The sequence below is a fragment of the Camelus ferus genome, chromosome 33 (genome assembly GCF_009834535.1).
Source record: "Camelus ferus isolate YT-003-E chromosome 33, BCGSAC_Cfer_1.0, whole genome shotgun sequence".
Taxonomy (NCBI): Eukaryota; Metazoa; Chordata; class Mammalia; order Artiodactyla; family Camelidae; genus Camelus; species Camelus ferus.
In genome coordinates, this window is record NC_045728.1 from 19,504,606 (window position 1) to 19,528,887 (window position 24,282).

The window sequence follows — 24,282 nt, forward strand, 5'->3', positions numbered from 1 at the left end:
GATGCAAAGTTGTTTAAAAAAAAAAAAAAAAAAAAAAAAAACTCAGTACAGGCATATCGTGGAGCGATTGCAGGTTTAGCTCCAGACCACTGCAGTAAAGCAGCATCTCAAAGCGAGTCACACGAATTGTTTCCCAATGCATCTAGAAGTTATCTTTACACTATACTGTAGTCTATTCAGTGTGCAATAGTATTATGTCTAAAATATATATACCTTAATTTTAAAATACTTTATTGCTAAAAAATACTAACCATAATCTGATAGCAGGATTGAAGCAAACCTCCGATTTGTTAAAAAACAAAAGTGCAGCATCTACAAAGCACAATCAAATGTGGTGTGCCTGTACATCGATTATGTATCCTGCAGCTTTATTGTAGTCGTTTATTGTAACAGGTTTTTTTGGTAGTCTTTGGGTTAGTCTATATATAATACGTCATCTACAGTTCCTCTACTTCTTCCTTTTTGTTTCAGAAGCTTTCATTTCCTTTCCTTGCATTTTCTTTCACTTGCTCTGCCTAGGACTTCTAGTACTATGTTGAATAAAATTGGCAAGAGTGGACATTCTTGTCTTGTGACTGATCTGAGAGGAAAACTTTCAGCTTTTCATCATTGAGTCTGATGTCAGCTGTCGGCTTGTCATATATAACCTGTATTATGTTGAGGTACATTCTGAACCCCATATGTTGGGAGTTTTTATCATGAATGGATGTTGAATTTTATCAATGGTTCTGCATTTTCAGGTGATGATCTGATTTTTATCCTTCATTTTGTTAATTGGCTTATCACATTGATTTATGGATATGAACCATCCTTACATCCCTCGGATAAATTCCACTTAACTATAGCGCATGACCCTTTTAATGTGCTGTAGACTTTGGTTTGCTAATATGTTGTTCAGGTATTTGTATCTATATTCATCAGAGATGTTATGTAGGCGTGTAGTATTCTGTTCTTATAGTGTCCTTATTTGGTTTTGGTACCAGGGTAACGCTATCCTCAAAATCAGTTTGGAAGTGTTCCCTCTTCTTCTGTTTGTTGGAGGAGTTTAAGAAGGATTAATATTCTTTAAATGTTTGGTGGAATTTACCAATGAAGCTGACTGCTCCTGGAATTTTCTTTATTGGGAAGTTTTTGATTACGGACTCAAACTCCTCTACTGGTAATTAGTATGCTGGTAATTAGTATGCTCAGATTTTCTATTTTTCTCATGCTTCAGTCTTGGTAGGTCTTAATGTTCTAGGAATTTATCCATCTCTTCTAGGTTGTGAAGTTTGTTGGTGTGTAATTGTTCAGCATAGTGTCTTATGATTCATTGTGTATTAGTTGTAATATCTCCTCTTATTTATAATTTTATTTGAGTCTTTTTCATTGTAACTCTAGCTATTCTGTTTCTTTTTTTAAAAATCAGCATTTCATTTTACTGATCTTTTCTATTGTCTTTTTAGTCTCTATTTCATTTCTTTCTGCTCTAAGCTTATATTTCCTTCTACTAACTTTGGGCTTAGTTTGCTCATATTTTTCTAGTTCCTTGAGGTGTAAGGTTAGGTTGTTTTATTGAGATCCTTATTGATTCTTAACGCAGTATGACTTCCCTATTAAAATTGATCTTGCTGTTTCCCATATGATTTTGTGTGTTATATTTCTGTTTTGCTTAGAACTGAACCCATCTCAGCCACTTACCACTCTGTGCCTCCAATTCCTTATCTATGGAGGAAGGATAATAATGGCACCTACCCTAGTGAGTTTTTGTGAGGATTAGAGTTATTACAAATAAAGCCTCTACGACCCAACTTAGCACATGATGAGCTGCGAAAGAGCTGTGATTACTACTATTTTGAAAGTAGTCTTTGTCTGAATCTAAGAACAATTTTTTTTCCATATATTATCTTTTTGTTCCCTCAAAGGATTAAACGTGACTAATTTGCCATGAGGTATGTGTAACACAGTGAGCTTTCCTGCCCTCTCAATCCCTGACTCTTGTGAGTCTCAAATTGAGAAGGCTTTCCTTTCTGAGAACTGCAGCTGAGGCGGTGTGCACAGCCTTGCCTACCATGTGGTTTCCTCCTAGACGAAATGCAGCTCAAACTGCTTGTGCTGAATTCCCTCCTGTGTAAGCAAGAACAGGTGTTGTGGCATAATTCAAGCGGCAGTCTCGTCTCTTCATGAATCTATTCAGTTGAGCAGCTTCCACTTCCTTCCCACTCTGTGCTGCTGTAGTAATTCAGCACAAAGTCCCAACCCCCCCCACCACACACCCAGCAAATTCTGAAAGCTGAGGTTATGAGAAATCGCACCCACTTTAGATCTGAGCACATGGGTTCCTCCTATTTCTAGCAACACTGCAGATACTGTGTGGTTTCTGGACTGTTGATCCGAGGCACTGCTGGTCTGTGCAGAACAGCCGCTCTCACTTGGAAGAGTCTATTAAATCTCAACTAGCTAGAGATGACATTCACGTAATCTTTAACAAGCTTCAAAAACGTAAATTAAGATCTAGTGTCTAAAACTGAAGCTTCTAGCTACTCATTAAGTCACAAATATTGCACCATGGGGGGAGGAGGGCATAGCTCAGTGGTAGAGTGCATGCCTAGCACACAAGAGGTCCAGGGTTCAATCCCCAGTGCTGCCATTAAAAAAAAAAAAACTAATTACGACTCCCCCAAAAAACAAATACTGCACAATGGTATTTCAAATAGTACATACAGCTTTATAACAAAAAGAATACAAAGAGTTTGTATTCTTAAAAAATTTAAAGCAGAAGAAAAAATTCATTTGTGATATCAGAAGGCTATGGGATTTGATCTTTTTATCTTTCTTTTTTTTTAAGAGTTAAAAGAGAAAATAAAAAGTGAAACAGATCGACATGAGCTGACCCAGGGTCCTCAGTCACCCTGAGGACAGCAGGCCTGTCTGGCCACACAGGGCCGTTGCCTGAGACGAAGGAAGCACCTACAGCTTCTGGACCAGCATGGCAGAGGCGCCACCACCTCCGTTGCAAATACTGGCAAGACCATACTCTCCTTGCTTCAGCGCATGAGCCAAATGAACGATGATCCTGGCCCCAGACATCCTAGGGTTAAGAAAGCATTTGGGTTCTTTAATGATTTATAGAAGGTATGAATAACCAAAAAAAAAGTTTTTATTCCAAATTGATTTTTTTAAAAGTTTACTAGCTGTTACTTATAGCTGAACTTAACTACTTTAACTTGAGAAGCCTGTTTCAAGATGGTTACAGCTTTTTTAAAATCCCAAGCACAGACTTTAGTATTAAATATCTCCTTCAGCCTAAAACAATATTAGTTTTCAAGTAATAGATGTACCAAATCTCTGTTCATTGTGGATCCTATCAGAAACGGCATCTGCCCTAGGTTATGAAGGATGATGGGTGGGAAGAAAAACTGTTAAACCAAGGGTAACAGGAATTATCATGAAGCAGTTTAAGTTTAGCTAGAAGGACAAAGGCAGCCATTACCCTGGATTACCTTTCTCCTTATGACTTTACCTACCCAATTGGATGTCCAAGAGAAACAGCTCCTCCGTCGACATTCACTTTTTGGGGATCGATCTCTAGCATTTTAATGTTTGCTAGAACGACCAGGCTAAAGGCTTCATTTACTTCCCACATTGTAATATCTTCTTTTTTCAATCCTGCATCTTTCAGAACCTAAAATTTTTTAAAATATAGATTATGTTCAGATAAAAGTCAAAGCTTATTTCATTATCTTCTTGAAATTCAGCAATTTTGGCTTATATCTCCCTTTGATATAACTATTTAAATATGGAGTTTCCTAGTGTCCAGGAAGACAGGCTTTTATTTTCTGATTTTAATTTCTCATCTTACTGCATTGTGATGAAAGAATTTCGTTTGCATTATCTTATTTCTATTTTGGAGAGAGAAAAAACTTGATTTTCTTAAACATTCTATGAAGACCTGAAAAGAACATGTACTGTTTATTTGGGGGTACATACTTGATACATATTCTTAAAATCTACTGATCATACGCTACTTAGTTCTAGATTATCTGTCAGATGCAAGAGGTGCATTAGTCTCTACTGTTACCATGTTTCTGTTTTCCATTGCATCCCCTAGAGTTTCTGCTTTATAAAAGTTGCTGTGGGGTGATCTGGGGCACAGTTATTCAGAGATACTGCATCTTCACTGTAAATGATTTAAGTCTTTTATTATACAACCTCTTGTTTTGGTAATTCCTCAGCTATGACAGGAAGGTGTATGTATGGTGCTAGTGGTTATCTTTATGCTACTATCTTTATAAAATATTGCTAGCACCTTTTTCTTAAGAAAGTTTCTTGTTGCCAAAATAAAATTAACATGAAACTTCCTCCTCCTTGCTCCCGTCCTCCAGCTGGCTCAGGCAGCTTCTAAGCTGTACAGCTCAAACAGCTTCCTCTAGTTCCAAAGGCATGAGATAGAACAGGGTCCCCAAGCGCAGCCACTTGTCTAGCTCTCGGAAGCTAGCTGAGAAATGTTTATCACCCTTCCTTTCCAATGTGATGCATCCACTTGCAGAAGCTGGGTGGTTCTGCTGCTTTCTGAGATCTGCCACCTCTGGACAGACAGCACTCCCCACTGTTTCCAGTACTTGTCTATCCTTATTCCCTACTGATTTCTGTTTTGTCTGTCTGTTTTGAATCTGGGTGCCCCTCTCAGGGTGAGGCCCTCTGCTTCTGAAAGGGGGTATCTGCTGGGGTCTTCCAAGATCCCTCAGCCCCTAAACCAGCACAACACTGTCTCTTTTCCTGTGATCCCTCAGTAACTTCCCACAGGGTCTCAGACTGACAATCCGGAGTGGCTGGTTCTCTCCATATCTGATGTTACTCTAAGACCAGCTCCCAGGAGTTCCCATTCAGGATGAGGACCATTCCTTTCAGTAACGAGTGTCTACTTTCAGGCCTAGAACCCTGGACCCCCAGCATCCCTTTTTTTCTCTGCTGCACCAACTTCTCCCTGGGCGGTCACCTCCCAGGCCTCCGAGCTCACAGCACACTCAGAAGGCACTCAGCTGTGCACCTGTTACCCTTCCCACTGAAGACGCAGTTTGTGGGCCGTTGCTCTTTTACTTTTGCTGCTGTTGTGCTTGTTCTTGTAATTGTTTTCAGGAGAAGTGAGAAGACTGGAAACCCAGCTACCTCTATGCCTTGGCAGACAAATGGCATTTAAAATCTAAAACACGCAACCAGAATAAGCAAACCAGAAATGGGCCCCATGGAGCACAGCCCCTCGACCTGCCCTCACCTTAGGCACAGCATACACAGGTGCAACTGGAAAATCGATAGGTTCCACAGCAGCGTCCGCAAATGCTTCATTAAAAGAAACGATAAATAGGTCATTAAACCCTGTTTTACAAGCACCCAAAGCTGTATCTAATAATTTATATAATATACTAAAAAGAGCAAGTTTCCTACCCTTTATAATATATTTAAATGTATCTGTGCCTGTTCTAAGATTCTGCACTTTGTAAAATTATACCAGTCATCTAAGCCATTGATTTTCCCAGGTAAGGAGCCAGGGGGAATTGCCCCCAGGGACCTGGCATTATCTAGAGATATTTTTGGCTGTTGTAACAGGCAGACTGCCACTAATAACAGTATCTAGTGGGTAGAAGCCAAGGATGCTATAAACATCCTACAGTGCACAGAGTACCCACTACAACACAGAAGTATTTGCTGCAAAATGTCAATACTGCTGAGGTTAAGAAACCATGATCTAAACAAAATGGTACCTGTTTAACTTCTCGTGAAGAAGGCGAGGCCGACTTTATAGCTAAAAATAGGCTGAAGGAGACAGGGTGTGCCAAGGCCACGGAGTTAATAGCAAATACCAGTACAATTAGAGTTCACATTTGCAGACTCCTAAACGCATATTCTTTCTATGCTACCTGGCTCCCTTTCCCCATAGGGGAAAACATGTGCCTTTCAGGCCCCCACACATCATACAGGATAGGAAAAGACTCTGTTTTTAAAGCTTTCTCTTATATAAAGCATACCACAATGCAAATATTAAAGGAGCTTCTATCTCAATTAAAACACGTTATCAGTTAAATTCTGTCACAAAGTACAACCTACAGACAGAAATAGTTGGCTACTTCAGTGTTGTGTATTACCAACAAGGAAACTCAGTTTCAGGAAGAGCTGATAGGCGGTTAGGAATAAACAAGTTCAGAACATTTTCTACCTGCTATTCTTGCCAGTGGTTTAACACTGAGCCTCTTGGCTGCGTCTGCGGTCATGAGAACCACAGCAGCTGCTCCATCATTCAGCGTGCTGGCGTTGGCAGCCGTCACCGTGCCTGAAGGCATCAATGAGTACGATCGTCAGAAAGTCCTTTCACACTGAATGTGCTGGGTTCAATTTAACAAATTAAATTCCTACAAAGGACTGCCTGTACTGCCTGGGTTGCTAGATGCATGAAAATTACAAATATGGATGGAGATAATTCCTGCCCTCAGGAAACATACATAATTAAATGTGTGTGTGATGGGGGGAGGGGATAGCTCAAGGGTAGAGTGTATGACTAGCATGCTCCAGGTCGTGGGTTCAATCCCCAGTACCTCCACCAGAAGTAATAAATACACAGATAAACCTAATTACCTCCCCCTGCTAAAAATTAATTAAAGTATGAGAGTGTAAAAAAAACATGTATGTGTGTAACACAATGTAAGGATGCCTTTTTATGTTAGTGTTTTGTAACAGTTTATTCAAAGCTAGCTCAAAACATGCATGATGGCACTGGGTAAATGCTGGATTATAATTCTTCAAAGGTATTGACACAACACTGTAAACTGACTATAAAACGCAATCAAAACAATGTTTTTTTCATTCTTCAAAGATAAGGACGACTTCATATTTTTCCTAATTCTAAATCTTGGCTTATCCAGAAAACAGCAGGTACTCATTATATATTTTTCAAATCAATGTCAAAATCAGGTATTTCTTTCACTATAATCACGAAGTTAAATGTCAATGAACCCTAAAAAACTGTATATTTCAAAAAGGAGAATTTGATGGTATGCAAAGTCTATGTCAATTAAGCTGTTTTCAGTGAAGACCCTATAATTGTCTGCTGCTAAAATTATAAAAATAGACTTTTGCAGGGGGTAGGGGTATATAGCTCAGTGGTAGAGCGCATGCCTAGCGTGCACAAGGTCCTGGGTTCAATCCCCAGTACCTCCATCAAATAAATAAATAAACCTAATTTCCTACCCCCAAAAAACAAACAAATACATATATATATATACTTTTGCAATATAAATTTTTATATGATGCTTTTAAAAGAAAGACAAATCCACTCCTATAGTTGGTATTGGGAAATTCAATCAGAAAAGGGGAAAAACGTTAGATCATCATCACAGCTGCATACAGCCAACTTTACAAGCAGAACTGACCCTTTATTCTGAAAGGATTTAGAGCCCTGAGATCCCATTTGTACTAACATTCAACATTATTTATTGAGGACTAGGCACTGGAGGTGCGACAGTGAAAAACACAGCTGTCATCTTGGTCTTCCAGAGGCTTACAGATATCGAACATAACATGTAAACCTGACTTTGATATCACAAAAAACTTCCAAGATGAAATGCACATGAAAAACTGAATTCTACAGTCGTTCTACAATCTGTTTCAGAGACTTTATATTGAAAGTATTAACTGTTAAGCAATTTCAAATATACTTTGGAAAAAGATCATTTGTTTTGTTCATTTCACTTGAGCCAGATATACTAAAAATGTGAAACAACATCTAGATGTTTTCTAGAATTACTTTTTTAAAATCTTTAGGCCACTCTAAGACTAGATACGGTATATGACTATTTTTTAAGCTTCATTTCTTTTTTTTTTTTTAAAGCTTCATTTCTTAATACTCACCATTTTCTTTTTGGAAAACCGTCTTCAGCTTTGGAACTTTGCTAAAATCAACACGTTTGTATTCTTCATCTTCTTTCACCACTACGTCTGGTTTACCTAAAACAAAAATCTTTTAAATTAAGTAATCTTAGCACTGAAGACAATAACCAGTTGCTCAGTAAGAAACGGCGAACAAGGTGCCTGGTAGTCTGTGCCTCCCTTTGTACGCCCGCATACCTCAAGCCATCCCACGTAAATTCCACTCAAGAATCTACCATCTATAATTTCTGTTGGTGTTAGAAGAATTTATTAGGTAGCGTGATACAATTTAGATCTTCTATTCAGCCACACCTCATTCTCTTCCTTCTCAGCCTTCTCCTATGATCACAGACCCGTTCTTCTAACCCTGGGGGTAGGTGTCCAACCGAGGTGGACAAGCTCTAGCATCCCATCGCTCTGAGCACAGCAGTTATTTCTAAAATGGAAATAGCCTAAACCACATTAGCAAGTCTTTACTGTGGACTTATTCTGCGGCCGTTGGCGAGAAGTGTCAGTCCTCCGTGACGGAGAGGCCTACAGATGCGATGGCAACACAGGAAGCCTGAGAGAACGAAGCGCAGAAGCAGCGCTGAGCAGCCGAGACAGCGTGTCCCACCGGTACTGAACTTCCTGCTCCAAGCCCTGAAGGCCCCAGTTGCTGCCAGACATCCTTCAGTTCCGGGAGGAACTGAGCGGCCTAATAACTCTCCTTTTTTCACTTAACCTAATGTGTTGTCTGTCACTTATATTACAAAGAGTTCTAATAAGTGCATTTCTCAAACTAAAAATTATATGCTTAGGGGAATTTGCATTTGAGTTGAAACCAGATATTAAATTGGGCTGGATTATCTCTGAGCTAGCAACATTTCCCGTCATTAACCATAAATGGGAGTGTTGGTGTCCTCAGCTGAAATGAACAGAGATAAAAGTGTACTAATTTAAAACTTAAACATAAAACATTTAGCAACATGTAAAGTCTACTGAAAATTAAAATCTATTTTGGAACATAATCCTTCAACCTTTTTCTGTAATTGTGACAGGAATAACTTCATTTCCAAATTTTCCACCTTCCCATGCTGCTCTACTTCTGGTGTAGGAGTTAATAGCATAAGCATCCTGTTCATCTCGTGTAATGTTCAGTTTCTTTGCAGTATTTTCAGCACAGTTGCCCTGATAAAAGTTAAGAAAATTTTAAAAATGAATTAACTTTGTATACATTATAAAATATTCATTAACTTTGCTTAACATAAAATAGTAGTTAGTTAGCAATTAAATTTAGTTTCTTAAAATATACTTCTATTTGTATTAGGTAACTTTCGTACTCATGTCTCATCTTCAAATACTTAGCCCAGAAGTTGTAATTTTGAAGGCATAAAATTAAATGGTTTTGGAATCCATTATGAGAAGTCAGAAAATGCCCTATTTCAGTAGTGTGGGGCAGTTTTATTCAACAAGTGAGCCAAGCTGATACAGTGAGCACAGAAAACATTTTCCTAAAATGAATGGCTAAATCAGCATTTATATCCTTCAGTTCAGTTTCTAAAATACATTATTTTTCTTAAGCCAAAGTATATAGTCAATTAAAATGTGTCGTTCTTAAAATACATATTTGTTTTAAAAATCAAGCACTATTATACATAGATGGCATTTCTCCATTAAAAAGCAATAATTACCATATGAATTTTATTGTAGACATCAGTTAGCCCGTCTTTCACGATCAAATCTTCGAGCTTTACGCCGCCATATGGTGGTGTTCCTCTGTTCATTACGTACGGAACGTTGGACATGCTCTCCATTCCACCTGCCACCATCACATCCTGCTCAGCAACACACAGAAATCCAGTGTCAGTTCAAATAGTACCACTGACTTTTGAACAACACCGGGGTTGGGAATGTCAACCCTCCACACCGTTGAAAAATCCTGTCCTGTATGATTTCAAAATCAGCCCTTGGCAGCCATGGGTCCACATCCACAGATTCAACTGTAGTTGAATTTACTGAAAAAAATTCGCACGTTAAGTGGTCCAAGCAGTTCAAACCCATGCTGTTCAAGGGTCAACTGCAAACCCGTTTCACCCTTCACACACCCACCACAAGCAAGTATTCTACATGGACTTCAGTGAACATTTGCTACACAGGCACTACAGGAAGCGCCCTCTTGCCACCGGTGAAAGGAAATGGTCTAAAATGTGTAACGGTAATAAAGATAAAATCAGACATTAACAAGAATGCCAGGAATCGTTCATGAAAAACCCATCTTCTGAAATTCTTCTAACCCATCATGTCACTGACACACTACAATGTAATCTCAGTTCTCAGAAATAATCCTGCTTCCTTGATTGAAATCCTCCTCATCTCCTCCCAGAGAGCTACAGTAACTTCCTACTTGATCACCTGACATGCACACAGCCTTTCCTCCCACCCAGGTGTCATTGACACTCACCTGACTCATGCTGGCTGGACTGTAAGTCTGGTCATCCCACTCCTGAAAGCACTCTGCAGCACAGTATATAAATAAGGCCCTTTACAGCCTGGCTTCTCTCTCCCTTCGCAGTCTCATGCCTTTGACCTAACGCCTCAGGTCACACAGAACTGGGTAAAGGTCTTCAAAGATACCACACTAATCCACACTCACACACACCTCTGCACTTCGGACCCATCCCCCAACATGCAAAACACCTACATTTTCTTTACAACTAATCAAAGCACAGCCAGAAGCACATCCATGCCTTCCCAGACCTCCTACTTCTATCCCTTTTGGGGACAGCTTCCCTTCCTTCTTTTGTGTTCCTCAATTACTGTGCACTGCTTTTATTAACACCATTACTAGATTGTAACTGTATTTCTTTGTCAAGTCTTCTCACTAAACTAAGCTCCTTTGAGGCCAGAAACCTTGCTGTATCTATTTTTATGTCACTGGTGCCTGGCATATATAGAAGTATAAATATTAATCACCTAACCTATAATTACAGATCAACAAGAAATTCATTTGCATTATAAGGGCTAATTTAAAACAAACCGTCTAATATAAAACAGTAATGTAAATACACATTAAAGCCAACGTTATTTTCTCACAGCCTTTAATCAAGAATAAAAACAAACAGAAGTTCTACACTGAAGAAACCTAAGTATTTCGCCTGTTTTGAAATATAGATTCTCAATTATTTCTCATGTAAGTTTTATTCAGTTCTCCTGAAATACTGAATATTTTCTGGAGATGATGGCAATAAATAAGTGACAGAAATTAAGTTACCAATTATTCTACAATATAAAATTGACCATTTGCCAAAATCAGATAATATTAATATCAAAATAAGGCAATTCCTAGTATTCCTCTGGGTCAGGTCACTGTGCACATGCGCGGATGCATCACATAATACTAACTGAAAGCATTTCCATGTAGTGCAAATAGCATTTGCTGGAGAACCACAATAAATCAACTGAGACAAAGTGGTCCTTGTCAAACAGAACTGAAACATCTAAACAATCTCACGACCATTTTCCGCCCACTGCTTTGACAACGGTTAGGTCATACCTGACGCTGGCGTTACCTTGTGTGTAGGCAAACAAGCTGTCACAACCTCTGGAAAATGTGTGCCCAGTATAACTTTAGTGGAAAGCATTTGAAAATATCAACATTTTGACATCTCTGACCCAGAAATTCTCCTCTTAGGAATTTTTCCAAAAGACAGACTTGCACATAGTAAGATTTTTTTTTTTTAATGGTTTGTTCACCAGTCTGCAGTCCCCATAGCAGGTCCTCAGCTAACGAGGGGCAGAACTAGGATTCCAAACCAGTCTGGCTCCAGACTTTGTGTTGTTAACCACTACAGTGCTCAGTGCAATGAATTAACAAGAGCTGATGGAAGTAGTTATGAATACACATATAGGGGTATTTACACGGGTCCTTGCTGCAGCATTATCTAAAATAGTGAAGAACTGGATACAACCTAGATGTCCATTCAAAAAGGACCCACAGAATATATTACAGTTGTTCAGTTCGATAGGATAGTACCTTAAGTGTGATACAGAGCCATCTCCAAGACATGACGTGGGGCACAGAGCGCAAGCAACTTGCCCCCAGGGCCTCCGCTCTTACGCGGCAGAAGCGGTGAGTAAGTCAGAGACTCCAAGGAGGGCAAGAGGAAAGATTTCCCATCTTATACTTTTCTATGCCATCTCAGTTTTTAGCACGCGTACCAGCCTATCACTCTTTTTTCTCTTTGGCCTGTCTTACAACTGGGAACAAAGCAAGGGAGGAGTTAACAGCAAGGGTATGCATAATCTGGCTCTTATCTATGTAAGAAACAATCTGCAAACAGCTCACAGCTGATTTTTACCGGGTGTGTTACGCCCTGATAGGCTGGACTGCACTAGACAGGGAGAGAGACACCTGCTTCCTAATTTCAGCCCTGGAATTGACTCATCCTCTTTCCGCAACTGAAAAAAAGGGCTGGGATCTGATAAACTCTAGGTTCTTTGAGTCCACGTCTGGTCTCCTACCAGCCAGCATGTATTTGCTCAGTCTCAGGTAAAGACAAGACCAAAATCAGCAAGGCCAGTCTTGAAAGCGAATCTGGGCATGAGGAACCACAAATCAGTCATCCATCCTGGGCTCGATCCATAATTTGATTCCCATGTCAGCACCTTACTCTCATTTACGGTGAAAATCCTTTTTATTCTGGCAAATACAAAATTTGGGATGTTTTAAATCACCCAGAACCTCTGAGTAAAGGGGCACCCAAGGACTAAAACATCCTGGCTGAAAACTACTTTTTAACACAAGACACTTAAGCCATCGTTCTGACCTCTACTTCAGATGGAGCTGCCAAATCCGGACACTCCTGAGTGTCCGGAACAACACCAGCAACTATACTTATGAATCTCACTTTTAACTTTTTTTTAATTTTGGGGAAGTACTGGGGATTGAACCCAGGACCTCGTGCATGCTAAGCATGAGCTATACCCTCCCCACCCCAAGAATCTCACTTCTAAAGTATGAACACGCTTAGATCTTTAGTGTCTTGTAGCACAGCATACTATTTTAGTTACAAAAAGGAAAAGAAGGTACTTCTTACCTGGTGTCCACACATAAGATTCTGAGAGGCCATCATGATGGCTTTCAGTCCTGAGGCACAAACCTTGTTTACCGTGGTGCATGGGGTAGAAATAGCTAAGCCTAAAACCAGAAGAAGTCACACTTGTGAAAAACAAAGACACTCCTCAAGCACAACTGAGAATGAAAATTAATAAAATACAGCACGTTCAACTATAATCTGCAACATTGCTCCTGCCAATGTAAGTCTATCACACATTTAACATCTTACTTAAGCTGAAATGACCTCCATTTTTCCAGGTCAGACATTTTAAGTATAAAAGCCAAAACGTGTTCCTCGTACCTGCCCCCAGCGCCGCCTGCCTTGCAGGGGCCTGTCCTTCACCTCCTTGTAGGACGTTACCCATGTACACTTCTTTCACTTCTTCTTTGGGAATCCCTTTTTAAAAAAAAAAAAATTAAAAAGATATTTCCGTATTTTAGTCAGTTGAATAATTTGTAATTACCTAGTCAAGTACATGGCACTATATAGCAGGAATGGTTTCCTTTTCTTGTCGGTTCTGGGTTTCATTCTTAACACTATAGTACAAGGACTTCCTTTCAATGGAATTCGGAAAAGATAGGTGTTAATTCATTTCTAAGTGTTTTATGTATATATACATATATATATGTGTGTGTGTATATATACTATTCACATACAGAGAGAGAGAGAGAGAGAGAACATAAAATAAACATAAGTTCTGTTGAATCACTTGCCCCCTCAACACAAAAAGTAAAGCGACTACTTACCTGCCTTTTCAACGGCTCCCTGAATTGCAATGGAACCGAGTTTAGTGGCTGACAAAGCGGAAAGGCTGCCCAGAAAGGATCCAATGGGTGTTCTCATGGCACTTACAATGACCACTTCCTGGCAAGACAGAAGAGGGTGGAAATGATTACATTTAAATGTTACTCAAATCATCTTCCATTAAATAAACATAATTCACAGACATATTATCCAAGAAACAGATGTTATGAAGACTAATTACCCATCAAAGATTAAAATAATCTTCATATTTGAACAGCAGTAAAAACCGTTCAATGCTGGTACTTTATGATTTAAGACCTAACAGAAAACCTAAGACAAAGCAGTTCTTAAACAGGCATAGATCCCTCCCAGTTTCCTACAGGAACTTCAAACCAGAAGCTTAAGTGTCAACTCTATTCCTCAGTTGGAGCTTAAGAAACGATCACTTCACCCTTGTTAACTGCGTAGCAAACAACCCTAATCAAGGGCTTCTTACTGAAGGGAGCTCTGGGCTTGGAATCAAGGCCTGTGTGCTACTGTGGGCCACACCACTGATGCAGGACACAGCCAGAGCCATAACTCCTTAAACTATTAGTAAGACAATAAGAAATTTAAGAAAAAGAAGATAAAAACTCTCTTAAATATTGCAAAACACTACTGTAACAATTCTCTTTCTACATCCTCTTAGATAAACACATACATACCTACATTCTCACAGATAATAAGAGAACTGCTCCCTAGATGCTGGTTGAAGGTAACTACTAAGTCATTTTAGAAACCTTACGAAACCAAGACGGGACCCCTGAGAGCGCTAGGTGACCTGCTGATGGTCCTTGCGGTCTCAACCCAGCACCGTTCAGTCTCTTTCTTCTAGTATCTTCCATCTGGCCTCTGTAATGCACCCACACAATACAGTGAGAGTCTTCCAGAGTAAAGAAAGAACACTGCCTACTTTTAGAGAAGGTTGTTCACCACAGACAATGAGGAAGAAGCAGAAATTATGCAGGGCACAAAATTGAAAATTTTTATGGTACTCTGGGAGTTTGACTTCATATTTCAATAATGAGCTGTTCTTAACCATTGCATCATTCTGAGTTGACCCTCACCTATACACAAATCATAAGAATACACGTTTTTATTGATATTTCCTTCAAATTCTTGAAATTTTAAAGTACAATTTAAATTTCTACTTACATTTAAAGTGTGTTTTGATGCATAACTTCGCTCCACGTATCTTATTTCCTGTAATATAAATATTTATGTTATGATGTAATAAATATTAAACTACATCACTTTGCACTTCTCAGTAATAGAGTTATGGTGATTTCTTCTGGCTGCATCACACTTTTACTTCCACATTTTCCAGTTAGTATATATCACTGTTATAGTAAAAAAAAAAAATTACTGCTTTTGTAATATACCCATCTGATGAACTGTTGGTTGGAAATGTATGTTTTAACTTCTGATAAGCTTATGATTTAAAAATTTCTAAGCCTTTTTAAGTACTAGCTTTATAAAATGCAGCTTTAAGTTAATCTAAGTTCTAAATTAAGTAATTTTTGAGTACCACAATATCCTCATTGCTTAAAAAAATTCTAAGTTAAACTTGCTGTTTCTCCCCATCCACTTCTAACAAATGTCTCTAATTTATGTGAGAAAAACACCTCATACAAATTTAGTCTATATTACCAGATAAATTACTTTTCAATTTTTTTTTAATTAGAAGAGTAAATATCTTGCTCCTATATCTCAATTTTTCCACACTGGTCTTAGGAATGAATGCCAACAATAAATTTGAAAATGCAGGTCACAGTTTAGAGACCTAATTGATCTGAAATTGGGCAATTTACAGGATGAAGAACAAAGAATAAAATTTTATATCCTCTGGAGTTAGAAAGCACAATAAATATTCAAAAATGACAGCTTACGTTTAGAACCCAACCTTCTTGGTAGTTATAATGGTCAGTCATATCTCACAGAGTAATAAACAAGTCTACAAATATCTAAAAACTTTAAACTGACCCAAAGAACTTACATTAAATAAGTCTTGCCCTGATTCAATGAAAAGAACCAACGAAAGCTTTCAATTTATAATACATCACAGACTAAAAGAAAGCAGATTCGACAAACAGTGGTTACAAGCAGGGATAACCACAGTCACTATAAAGTACCCACCTAAAATTGACTTTTATAAAGTATTTAGGTGAAAATATACAAAGAAACACAAATGGCAGCGTAAAGAGAATTTTTTCCTAGGCAGTGGAAAAACAGAACTTAATTCTAAGGTAATCTTTTTTCCAAAGTTAATATGATAGAGTAATTCACTTTTATGTAGGAAATTCATGTAAGCAACTTTGCTATAAGAAATAATCTAATTTAGTCCTGATTTGATTCTAAAATGTCATCATTACATTACTGAGTGCAGCCTCTATTCTAAAGAAATGCCTTTACAGTTCTTGTGCGTGGGAGATGGCCAACACACATAAGACCGCCTGACGCTTCACCTGCTAGGTAAACATGCTGACACCACTTACCTTCCAGCAGGCATTATGGGGAATTTGAGGTCTGTCAAATATGGTCCCTGTACTCAAGCAGCATTACAACCTTATAAGGGAGAAATGCTAGTTATCTGCACTTCCTGCAACAGAATTTGTTGTGAACTATAAGAAAGGCAAGCCATCCCCAGAGAAGACAGGTTCCTGCAGGAGACCTTCAGAGGAGAACGATATACTTGGTGTTGTGCAATGGTCTTCAAGTACCGGGTGGGGTTCCACTGAAATGCTTCAGACAGGAGTTCCACCAACACTCTGTTTAAATTCATCTTTCAAACACATCAAATGTAAACACAATAGGGATCACCAACATGCTACTTGTTACTATCAAATTAACCTGTTTGTGTAGACCTTGAAATGCAACGTACCTGCCCTCTTACCTGCATTTGTACCTCTGAAAGCTGTGTCATGAGGTTAGCAAGGCTTGTCTCTCTACCCTCCTGAGCTGCATGTGTCCCCCTGAGCAACAGCGGACACTGCCGGCCCAGGCCCAGGGCGCAAGTCTGTGCCCGGCAGGGCTCCTGCTTAATGCGTGTTCCTCCTTGGTCTCAGCTGTGCAAAAACAAGTGCACCCTTAACCTGTCATATAATTCGGGCTGCTGCTTATGTAACCCATTATCCCTTCCCTCTCCACTGCAGCATCCATCCCCTCTCCTCCCGGAGCATTCCGTCAGCACAGAAGGCTCTGGCTCCTGCCACCTAAAAGAATTAAGAACAAACAAACTCCCCTTAACCCCAATTCCCGCTGAGCTTTCATCTCCTTCCCCAGCTCCTCTGTACAACAGAAGTTCCCCAACAACTTACTCACAATCTGTTTCCTTGTCCTCACCTTCTATTTCCTGTTCCACCCCATCTGGCTTTTATCCATCCTGCTGATGACTTTGAGCGAGGTCAGCAATGTCTGGGCAGCAAAATCCAACAAACACTCCACCATGTGCGTCCCGGCCCCTCGGAGACCTGGAGCTCACTGTCCTCCTTTGGGGCATATGTGCCGTGGGCAGGAGCCTGGACTTACAGCTGTGTGCTTCTGACCTTTACCTTGGTTTTCTAGAACACTCTCCACAAGTCGTTGTGAGAGTAAACGAGGTAATACGTGTAAACCATTACACAGACCCTCCCTTTTCTCGGCTTTCATTTTAACATAATCTTGTGGCCCTCCTGCTACCTCCCTAGTTATTTTTCTCAGTCTCTTCTGCTGTTTCAACCTCCCCTTCCCAACCTCTTAGTGCTGGAATGTCCCAGGGCATTGTTCCTGGCCCATTTTAATTTTCCAGCTTCACTGTCTCCTTAATCATATCTAGGCTCAGATTTAAACAGCAGTTATGTGCTGATGATTTCCAAAGCTCTGTCTCCAGCCCACACCTCTCACAACTGATCCGCAGACTCATATCCAAGTGCCCACTTGACAGCCTCAGGGTTCAACCAGGAAAACAAAAGCCATGGTATTTGAAACAGAATTTAATGCAGAGAATAAAATGCACAGGTGACAGAAGAGCTGAGAACAATAGGAGAAAGCAGGACAGAGATTACAGGGATCAGTAAACAGGAAGGCACCGTAGGCTACTGGGACAAAGGGAAGAAACAGTTACCAAAGCCAAGGGGGTCAGGATAACCTGGCAGAAGCAAGAACCAAATGAGTCATAGACACTGTCAGAAATACCATCTAAGGCAGAAAGAGGGCAAAAATGATTATCCTGACTTCTCCCTTCCTATCTCCCAATCTCCTGTAGGTGTCTGAAGCAGCCAGAAGCCAGCTGATGGACATTAAGATGTTGGCACCTGCAAGAGTCAGCCTCACAGCAATACAGAGAGAGCAGAGCCAAGAGATTAATCTAGAACAAATAGGCTCAGGACTGGAACAATGCAGGAGGTGGTTTTGTTTTTGTTTTTGTTTCTTTAAGTCTGAGTATTGAAGGGGAGGGTATAACTTGGTGGTAGAGTGCATGCTTAGCATGTACAAGGTCCTGGGTTCAATCCTCAGGACCACCATAAAGTAAAAAAAAAAAAAAAGTCTTGAGTATTAAAAGAAAATTATTTTGTTTCCCAACAGTAAAACAGGCATTTAAAGGAAGGAATGGTCAATAGTGTCAAATACAGTATAAAGGTCAAGAAGAAGAAGGAAAAGTACAGAAAGAGAAAACCACTGGTATTCTTCAGCAGAGTACACAGAAATCTAACTGCAGACGTTTAAAGAGAAATGGATGTAAAGGAAAGTGACGAGTAGGACCGTGAGAAAAAGCGATTCCAGATGGGAAGCAACAAGCTCTGCTAAAGCGTATAAAGGTCTGCTGACCATAAGGCAGACGTGTGTGTAGCTGAGTGCAAAGGGGAAAGACCAATTTACTTAATGAGAGGTCAAGTTCCATTCCACAAAACGGCACTGAATATTGAAAACCCTGCTAAAACAGATTTCCACAGATCAGTAAATGACCACTTAATTCAAGTAACAACCAATACAACTAAATCCCAGAGTTCAATTAAATGTATGCCACAAATCATATGCTAAGGAACCTACAGCTTCATTTTTCTCATTAGCAACACTTGTGTTTGATTGTAAGCTCTTAATTAAACTATAAATTAAGAAGGTTCTGCACTTGGTTTTTGTTGTTTTTTTTTTTCTACAAACTTATAGTACCTAGTTCACCTATTTCACCTAGTAAATGCTGGCTGAAACCCAGGCTGACCTAATCACATTTTGTGCTCTCCCAAATCATTCCGCAAAACTGACAAGTATGTTGACTAAGAACTCTTTCCTGGAAACCCACTCCTCCTGACTTTTCTATTACCTCAGCCATCCAGGATTTGTTTTGTTTTGTTTTGTTTATTTATTTTATTTTATTTTATTTTATTTTATTTTATTTTATTTTATTGGTAGGGGGAGGTAATTAGATTTATTTATTTATTTATTGGAGGAAGTACTGGGGATTGAACCCAGGACTTCGGGAATGCTAAGAATGCGCTCTACCACTTGAGCTATACCCTACCCCCAGAATTAATTTTATTTAAAAAACTTTTATTTATTAATTTTGTTGTTATTGTTAATGGAGGTAACTTGGGGGTTGAACCCACGACCTCGTGCACGCCAGGCATGCGCTCTACCACGCAGCTATCCCCCAACCCCCAGGATTAATTTTAAATTTTAGCCTCTTCCTTTTCCCTTGGCTCCCCGCCCTCACTCTGCATTTGTCCAGCTCTGCATTTACTTTCACAGTCTCCTGCTTAAAGCGGCTCCCTCTGAACCAGTGCCACAGCACACCAGTTCAGGCTGCTCTGCACCTAACAGACAATAGTTTTCACCCCACTTCAATCCTCCCAGACCTCTAATTACGACAAAAATATAAATATCAATGGTCCTCCCTGACCCGAGTCAAAGCCAAACTCTTACACTCTGACTGGATGTCAAAGTTTACTGGCCCAACCAAACTGGAAAATTCACACCTCCCCAACCAACCACACCCTGACCTTCTCTACCTACTCCTTAGGTTTTGCCAGACCCTAAACCTGCCGGTGAAAGCCAGCTCGCTTTGTGCACGGAAAACAGTAGATTTTTTTCAAGGCTGCCGCTCGTGTCCCCTGAACACACCAGCCGGCGGGGAAACACGGCTCCGGACGCCCTCAGCGTGTAACCTTCACTCATCAAGAAATTGATCGGCCCGTTCTGCTGACAGGTCTGAAGTCGAGAGGCACATCTTTTCACCATCACACAGCGCCTCGCGTCTAGTGAGCCCGACGACTACCTCCTGCATGAAAGCGACATCTTACGTCCACAGACGTCCACAGAAAAGCGCGCAGTGACGGGCTCTCCAGCCCGCCGGGCAAGGTCAGAACCTAGCCCTGGCCTTGCTGTCAAACACCCGCCCCGCCTGACAACCCAGAAGCAAAAACCCCCACGGCCCGGCAGCGCCCCTGCGAGCGGAGAGCTCCGCACGAGTCGGCGGGTCCGCGCGCGCGGTCGGCGGGGAGGCCTTCTGGGCGTGGGTCCCGCGGCGGAGAGGGGCTTCGCGCATCCGGCCGCGAGGCTGCAGGCGGGAGCCTCCGGAGGCGAGTCCTGAGTCCCGGCCCCTCTCACCTGCGTCAGCCTCCGAAGCAGGGAGCTGCCCCCGCGGGCGCGGGCTCGGCCTAGCAGAAGGGCCTCCTGCACAGCCATCCTCGACGAGCGCGGAGCGGGAACTCGCCGCAGAGAGACGTGGGCGCGCGCGGCGCGTCCCCGACTCCGCCCCACCCCCGGCCCAGCCGCCTCCTCCAATAGCAGCCTCGGATCGCGATGGCCGGCCGTCATTGGCCGGCAGCAGAGGAGGGGGGCGGAGCCTGACTCTGGGCCCTGGAGCCGCACGTGACTGTGGGCGTCCGAGCAGAAACCACCCAGCTCCTGACGGGCTGCTGGGGCGCCGTTTCCACCGCTTCTGACCTCCTGAGACCAGTGGTTTATGTGTAACCGGGCCTTTTCCATTCACTGAGCCTGCTTCTCTCACTTAGACCCACATAGTACAAAGGAAAGTCATGAAAATATTTTTAAGCAAGTCAGGTTTTCGTTTATGATGAGATAATGTTGCAGTTGTTTTTCAGTAGGAGGAAGAAGAGAAAACACATTAATGCCTAACTTGAACAATTAATAAAATTATATTAACCTTCACAACACTCCATGAATTAGATGCTGTTACTGTCCACACCTTAACTAATGAGATGAAGAGCTACAAAGAAGTTAACGTTTTGTCCATGATTGCACAGAAAATGGTTGGAGCTCAGGTCTGAACTGATAGCATTACATTGCATTGCTTTCCTGTCCCTTTTCCCAGAGAATGATACAAATGTTAACTATGATTATTCTTACATTTTGGGAACCCATTACTTGGGATCGTCAGCTGAAGAGCTGGAGACAGCAAATCTTTGTGACTTTGTAACATTATTTTCCTTTATATTGATTTTATACAGAAGATAAAAGCAGTGGACACACACACAGTGAGCACTCCAACTCAGCTTCCTCCATGCCCAAACCCATGTTTTCCCTAAAGTAAAATCCCCACCCTTAATTATGCTTTGTAACAGAGGGAGATTGTATTCTTCAAAGTTGGCCACAACTAAAGTTAGTGTTGGGCTGCACCCCACAGGCCTGCAAGCCCTGTAATTGCCTGGCCTCAAGACCAGAAGAGTCCAGAGTCAGTCTCAGAGACATCAATGGTTTACTGGGTAGGGGATCTTACACCCATAGCAAGAGGGTCCTGGAGAGACACCCCACCACAGGCTGCAGAAGGCAGGCTGGAAGGGGCACAGTCTGGGCTTCAGGGGGGAAGAGGGACTTGCTATAGGGGGAATTGACATCAGGTTGGCTCATTAGTTACCAGGGAGAGCAGCAGAGGAGCACACTCCTCACCACCCCTTTGATAAACTATCTTTGTAGAGATGTTCTGATTTAAAGATTAGAACAGTCTCTAGCGGAGATGGGGCCAAGTACGCAGGCATTCACTAATCAGGCTGCGTGGTTAAGAGGGAAGGTCGGCCGGGTGAGTAGGGTGTGGGTGAAGCAAGGTCTGGTCAAGAAGGGGACGTCCGGAGAGCAGGAGAGCAGCCATGTGGGGCGGGGGGTGGGGGCGGCCTTGTGGGGTTGGCGACCATACAGGTAGCCCACCCCACAAGTTCTTCTTTCAATATGACGATGCTCACTCCGACTCGAGGTGGGGGTCTGTGTTCCTTCCCCTTGGACCTGGGCAGGAAACACTGACTGCCCCGACCATGGAGTTTGGCAGAAGTGAGGTATGTGACTTCCCAGGCTAGATCTAGCCAGAAATATGGATTAAAAAGTTCTCAGATGATTCCAGTCCCCAGCCTTCAAACATCCCAGCTGATATCCCAGAGATCTTGGAGCAGAGACAAGCCATCCCTCCTGTGCCCTGTCTGGCTTCATGATCCACAGAAACAATGAGAGAAAATAAATGGCTATTGTTTTAAGCCACTATATTTGGGGATAATTTTCTACATAGCAATGATAAATTCAGCACCCCACCTTAAATTTCCCAGTCACACTAGGTTGGTCCTTTAGAGGGGTATGTGATTCCTTCAGCTAACAGATCCTCTATGATCAGTAAGTTATCAAGTCCTGCCTCCCTCCTTTCGATGTCACACCCAAGCCTTCTCTCTTGCTGGCCCTACTCTAGGCTAAGCACAAACCTTTTCATACCTACTGCTTCAGTAACTGTTAAAAGTAAATCATTATAATGTGTATCAATGCTTAAATTGTGTGTATGTGAAATGTACAAGATATATGAGATCTTTATCTGAAAAGTTGAAATTTTAAAGAAATGACTCAGAAAATTAAACACCTGGTCTGGTCTAATAAACAGATGCCAGTGCTGATAACTAGATGGCGGGGGGGGGGGGTCGTCAAACATCAAAAGATGACTGGTTATAATAATAGCTATTTATATAATTCTTAGTATGGGGCAGTTCTTTCACTGTTTAATTCATTTAATCCTCACAAAGGCCCAGTGAATTAGGGAGTTTTGTTATCCACATTTTGTAGACGAGGAAACTTAGATACAGAAGTTACATAAATTGTTCAAGTTCACAGAGCGAGTTATTAGTGACAGTTGCAGTTTGAACCCAGGCTGTCGGGTTGCCGGGTCTAGGCTCCAAGCCTCTTCGCTAGTTTTGCCCTAGGAGAGACCAGCCTTAGAAGTACAGCTTTGAGTGGACAATTCTGCCATCAAAAGCACTACTAGGTACACCAGAAGCAAACACAACATTGTAAATCGACTACACTTCAATTAAAAATAAAAAAGGACTCCAGGAAATATTGCCACTGTATTGAAAGTGACTTCTGGAGAAGTTCAAAGAGACTTGGGGCAGTTGGGAGAGAAACACACAGCAGACAGCTTCCCTTCCAACTCAACTTTAAAACCTAGGAGCAGATTCATCACAAGTGGAGCAGCAGGCCTAAGTGTGGTTAATAATTTCATTTAAGAACCTAGGAATCTGAAAATTCAAGGTTTTTTTTTTTAAGAAAATAAGAGAATTTTTTTTTAGAAGCCATAGAATGTGGGCTGCTGTATTCTATTTGTAAATTTTAGCAAAATAAAACATTTCAGCAGGGAGGAGGGTGGGAAGGGATAAACTGGGAGTTCGAGATTTGCAGATACTGACAGGTATCTATAAAATAGATAAGTAAGTTTATACAGTATAGCACAGGGAAATATATTCAATATCTTGTAGTAGCTCACGGTGAAAAAGAATATGAAAATGAATATATGTATGTTAATGTATGACTGAAGCATTGTGCTGTACATCAGAAACTGACACAGCATTGTAAACTGACTATAACTCAATAAAAAAATAAATAAAATTTTAAAAAATTTAAAATTTCAGATGAAAAAAATAGGGAAATTCACTACAGTAAGAATAATTGTAGTACTTGAGTGGCTTACTCTCGGGGCAGTTTATACTCCTAAATAAATAAAAACTAATTCTGATCTTTATTTGCATTTGTCAAAAAGATTTAATTGGGAACCAGTTCAGGAGTAAAGCATAGCACTGGGAGTTAGGGCAGAGACATAACGGTTGAAGGTATTAAATGCATGAAGTGACCCAAAGAAAAGCCTGTAGAGAAAGATACCTGCATTCAGGTGGAGGAAAAGGACACACCAAAATGGATGGAACAAGAATTGTAACAGAAGGGCAGCGAAGAAGCAGATGGCGCTGTGGGCTGTGACACGCCATCCTTGTATCTGGGCTAGTCCTCCATTCACACCCAGATGTGAAGCCATCATCACCAAGGGGAAGCACGGCCAAAGCAAACAACGGGACACTGAGGTTTTTATTCTAAAATTTGAAGGTCACACTTTAGGTAAAAGACAAGAAAGTTTTGAAAATTCGCTTTTCCTGCCCCTGCCCAGTGCTAGTTAAGGGAAACTCAGGGGAGAAAGGCTAGAGCCAGAGAGGAGGCCAGAGGATTTGCCACTGACCAGTGTCCCCGTGACAAGGCCCTGATCCCGTCT

The 24,282-nt window shown here is 41.1% G+C and overlaps 1 protein-coding gene across 2 annotated transcripts; it reads right to left on the bottom strand.

Moving 5' to 3' along the window:
• Positions 1–2,686: 2,686 nt before the first annotated feature.
• On the bottom strand, positions 2,687–20,514 carry ACAT1 (acetyl-CoA acetyltransferase 1). 2 transcript variants are annotated; one of them, XM_032472795.1, is made up of 12 exons: positions 20,364–20,514; positions 14,937–14,984; positions 13,745–13,862; positions 13,299–13,394; positions 12,978–13,078; positions 9,573–9,716; positions 8,919–9,069; positions 7,882–7,977; positions 6,194–6,307; positions 5,255–5,319; positions 3,507–3,664; positions 2,687–3,070 (listed from the first exon to the last, which is right to left on the bottom strand). In XM_032472795.1, exons 1-12 carry the CDS (start codon positions 20,439–20,441, stop codon positions 2,950–2,952), a joined length of 1,290 nt encoding a protein of 429 aa, XP_032328686.1. In that variant the 5' UTR covers positions 20,442–20,514; the 3' UTR covers positions 2,687–2,949. The 2 variants fall into 2 exon arrangements, with proteins under 2 accessions (XP_032328686.1, XP_032328687.1); XM_032472796.1 differs by lacking the exon at positions 20,364–20,514 and adding an exon at positions 17,124–17,665.
• Between the last annotated feature and the right edge of the window lie 3,768 nt (positions 20,515–24,282).

What these genes read in the sequence shown, in the direction of transcription:
- ACAT1 (XM_032472795.1), bottom strand. Translation starts at nt 20,441, where the DNA reads ATGGCTGTGCAGGAGGCCCTTCTGCTAGGCCGAGCCCGCGCCCGCGGG. An exon ending in CTGTGTATGCTGTGCCTAAG is followed by an intron (nt 3,665 to 5,254) that starts GTGAGGGCAGGT and finishes AAAAAATTTTAG; the next exon opens with GTTCTGAAAGATGCAGGATT. An exon ending in TCTCTTGGACATCCAATTGG is followed by an intron (nt 3,071 to 3,506) that starts GTAGGTAAAGTC and finishes TCTTAACCCTAG; the next exon opens with GATGTCTGGGGCCAGGATCA.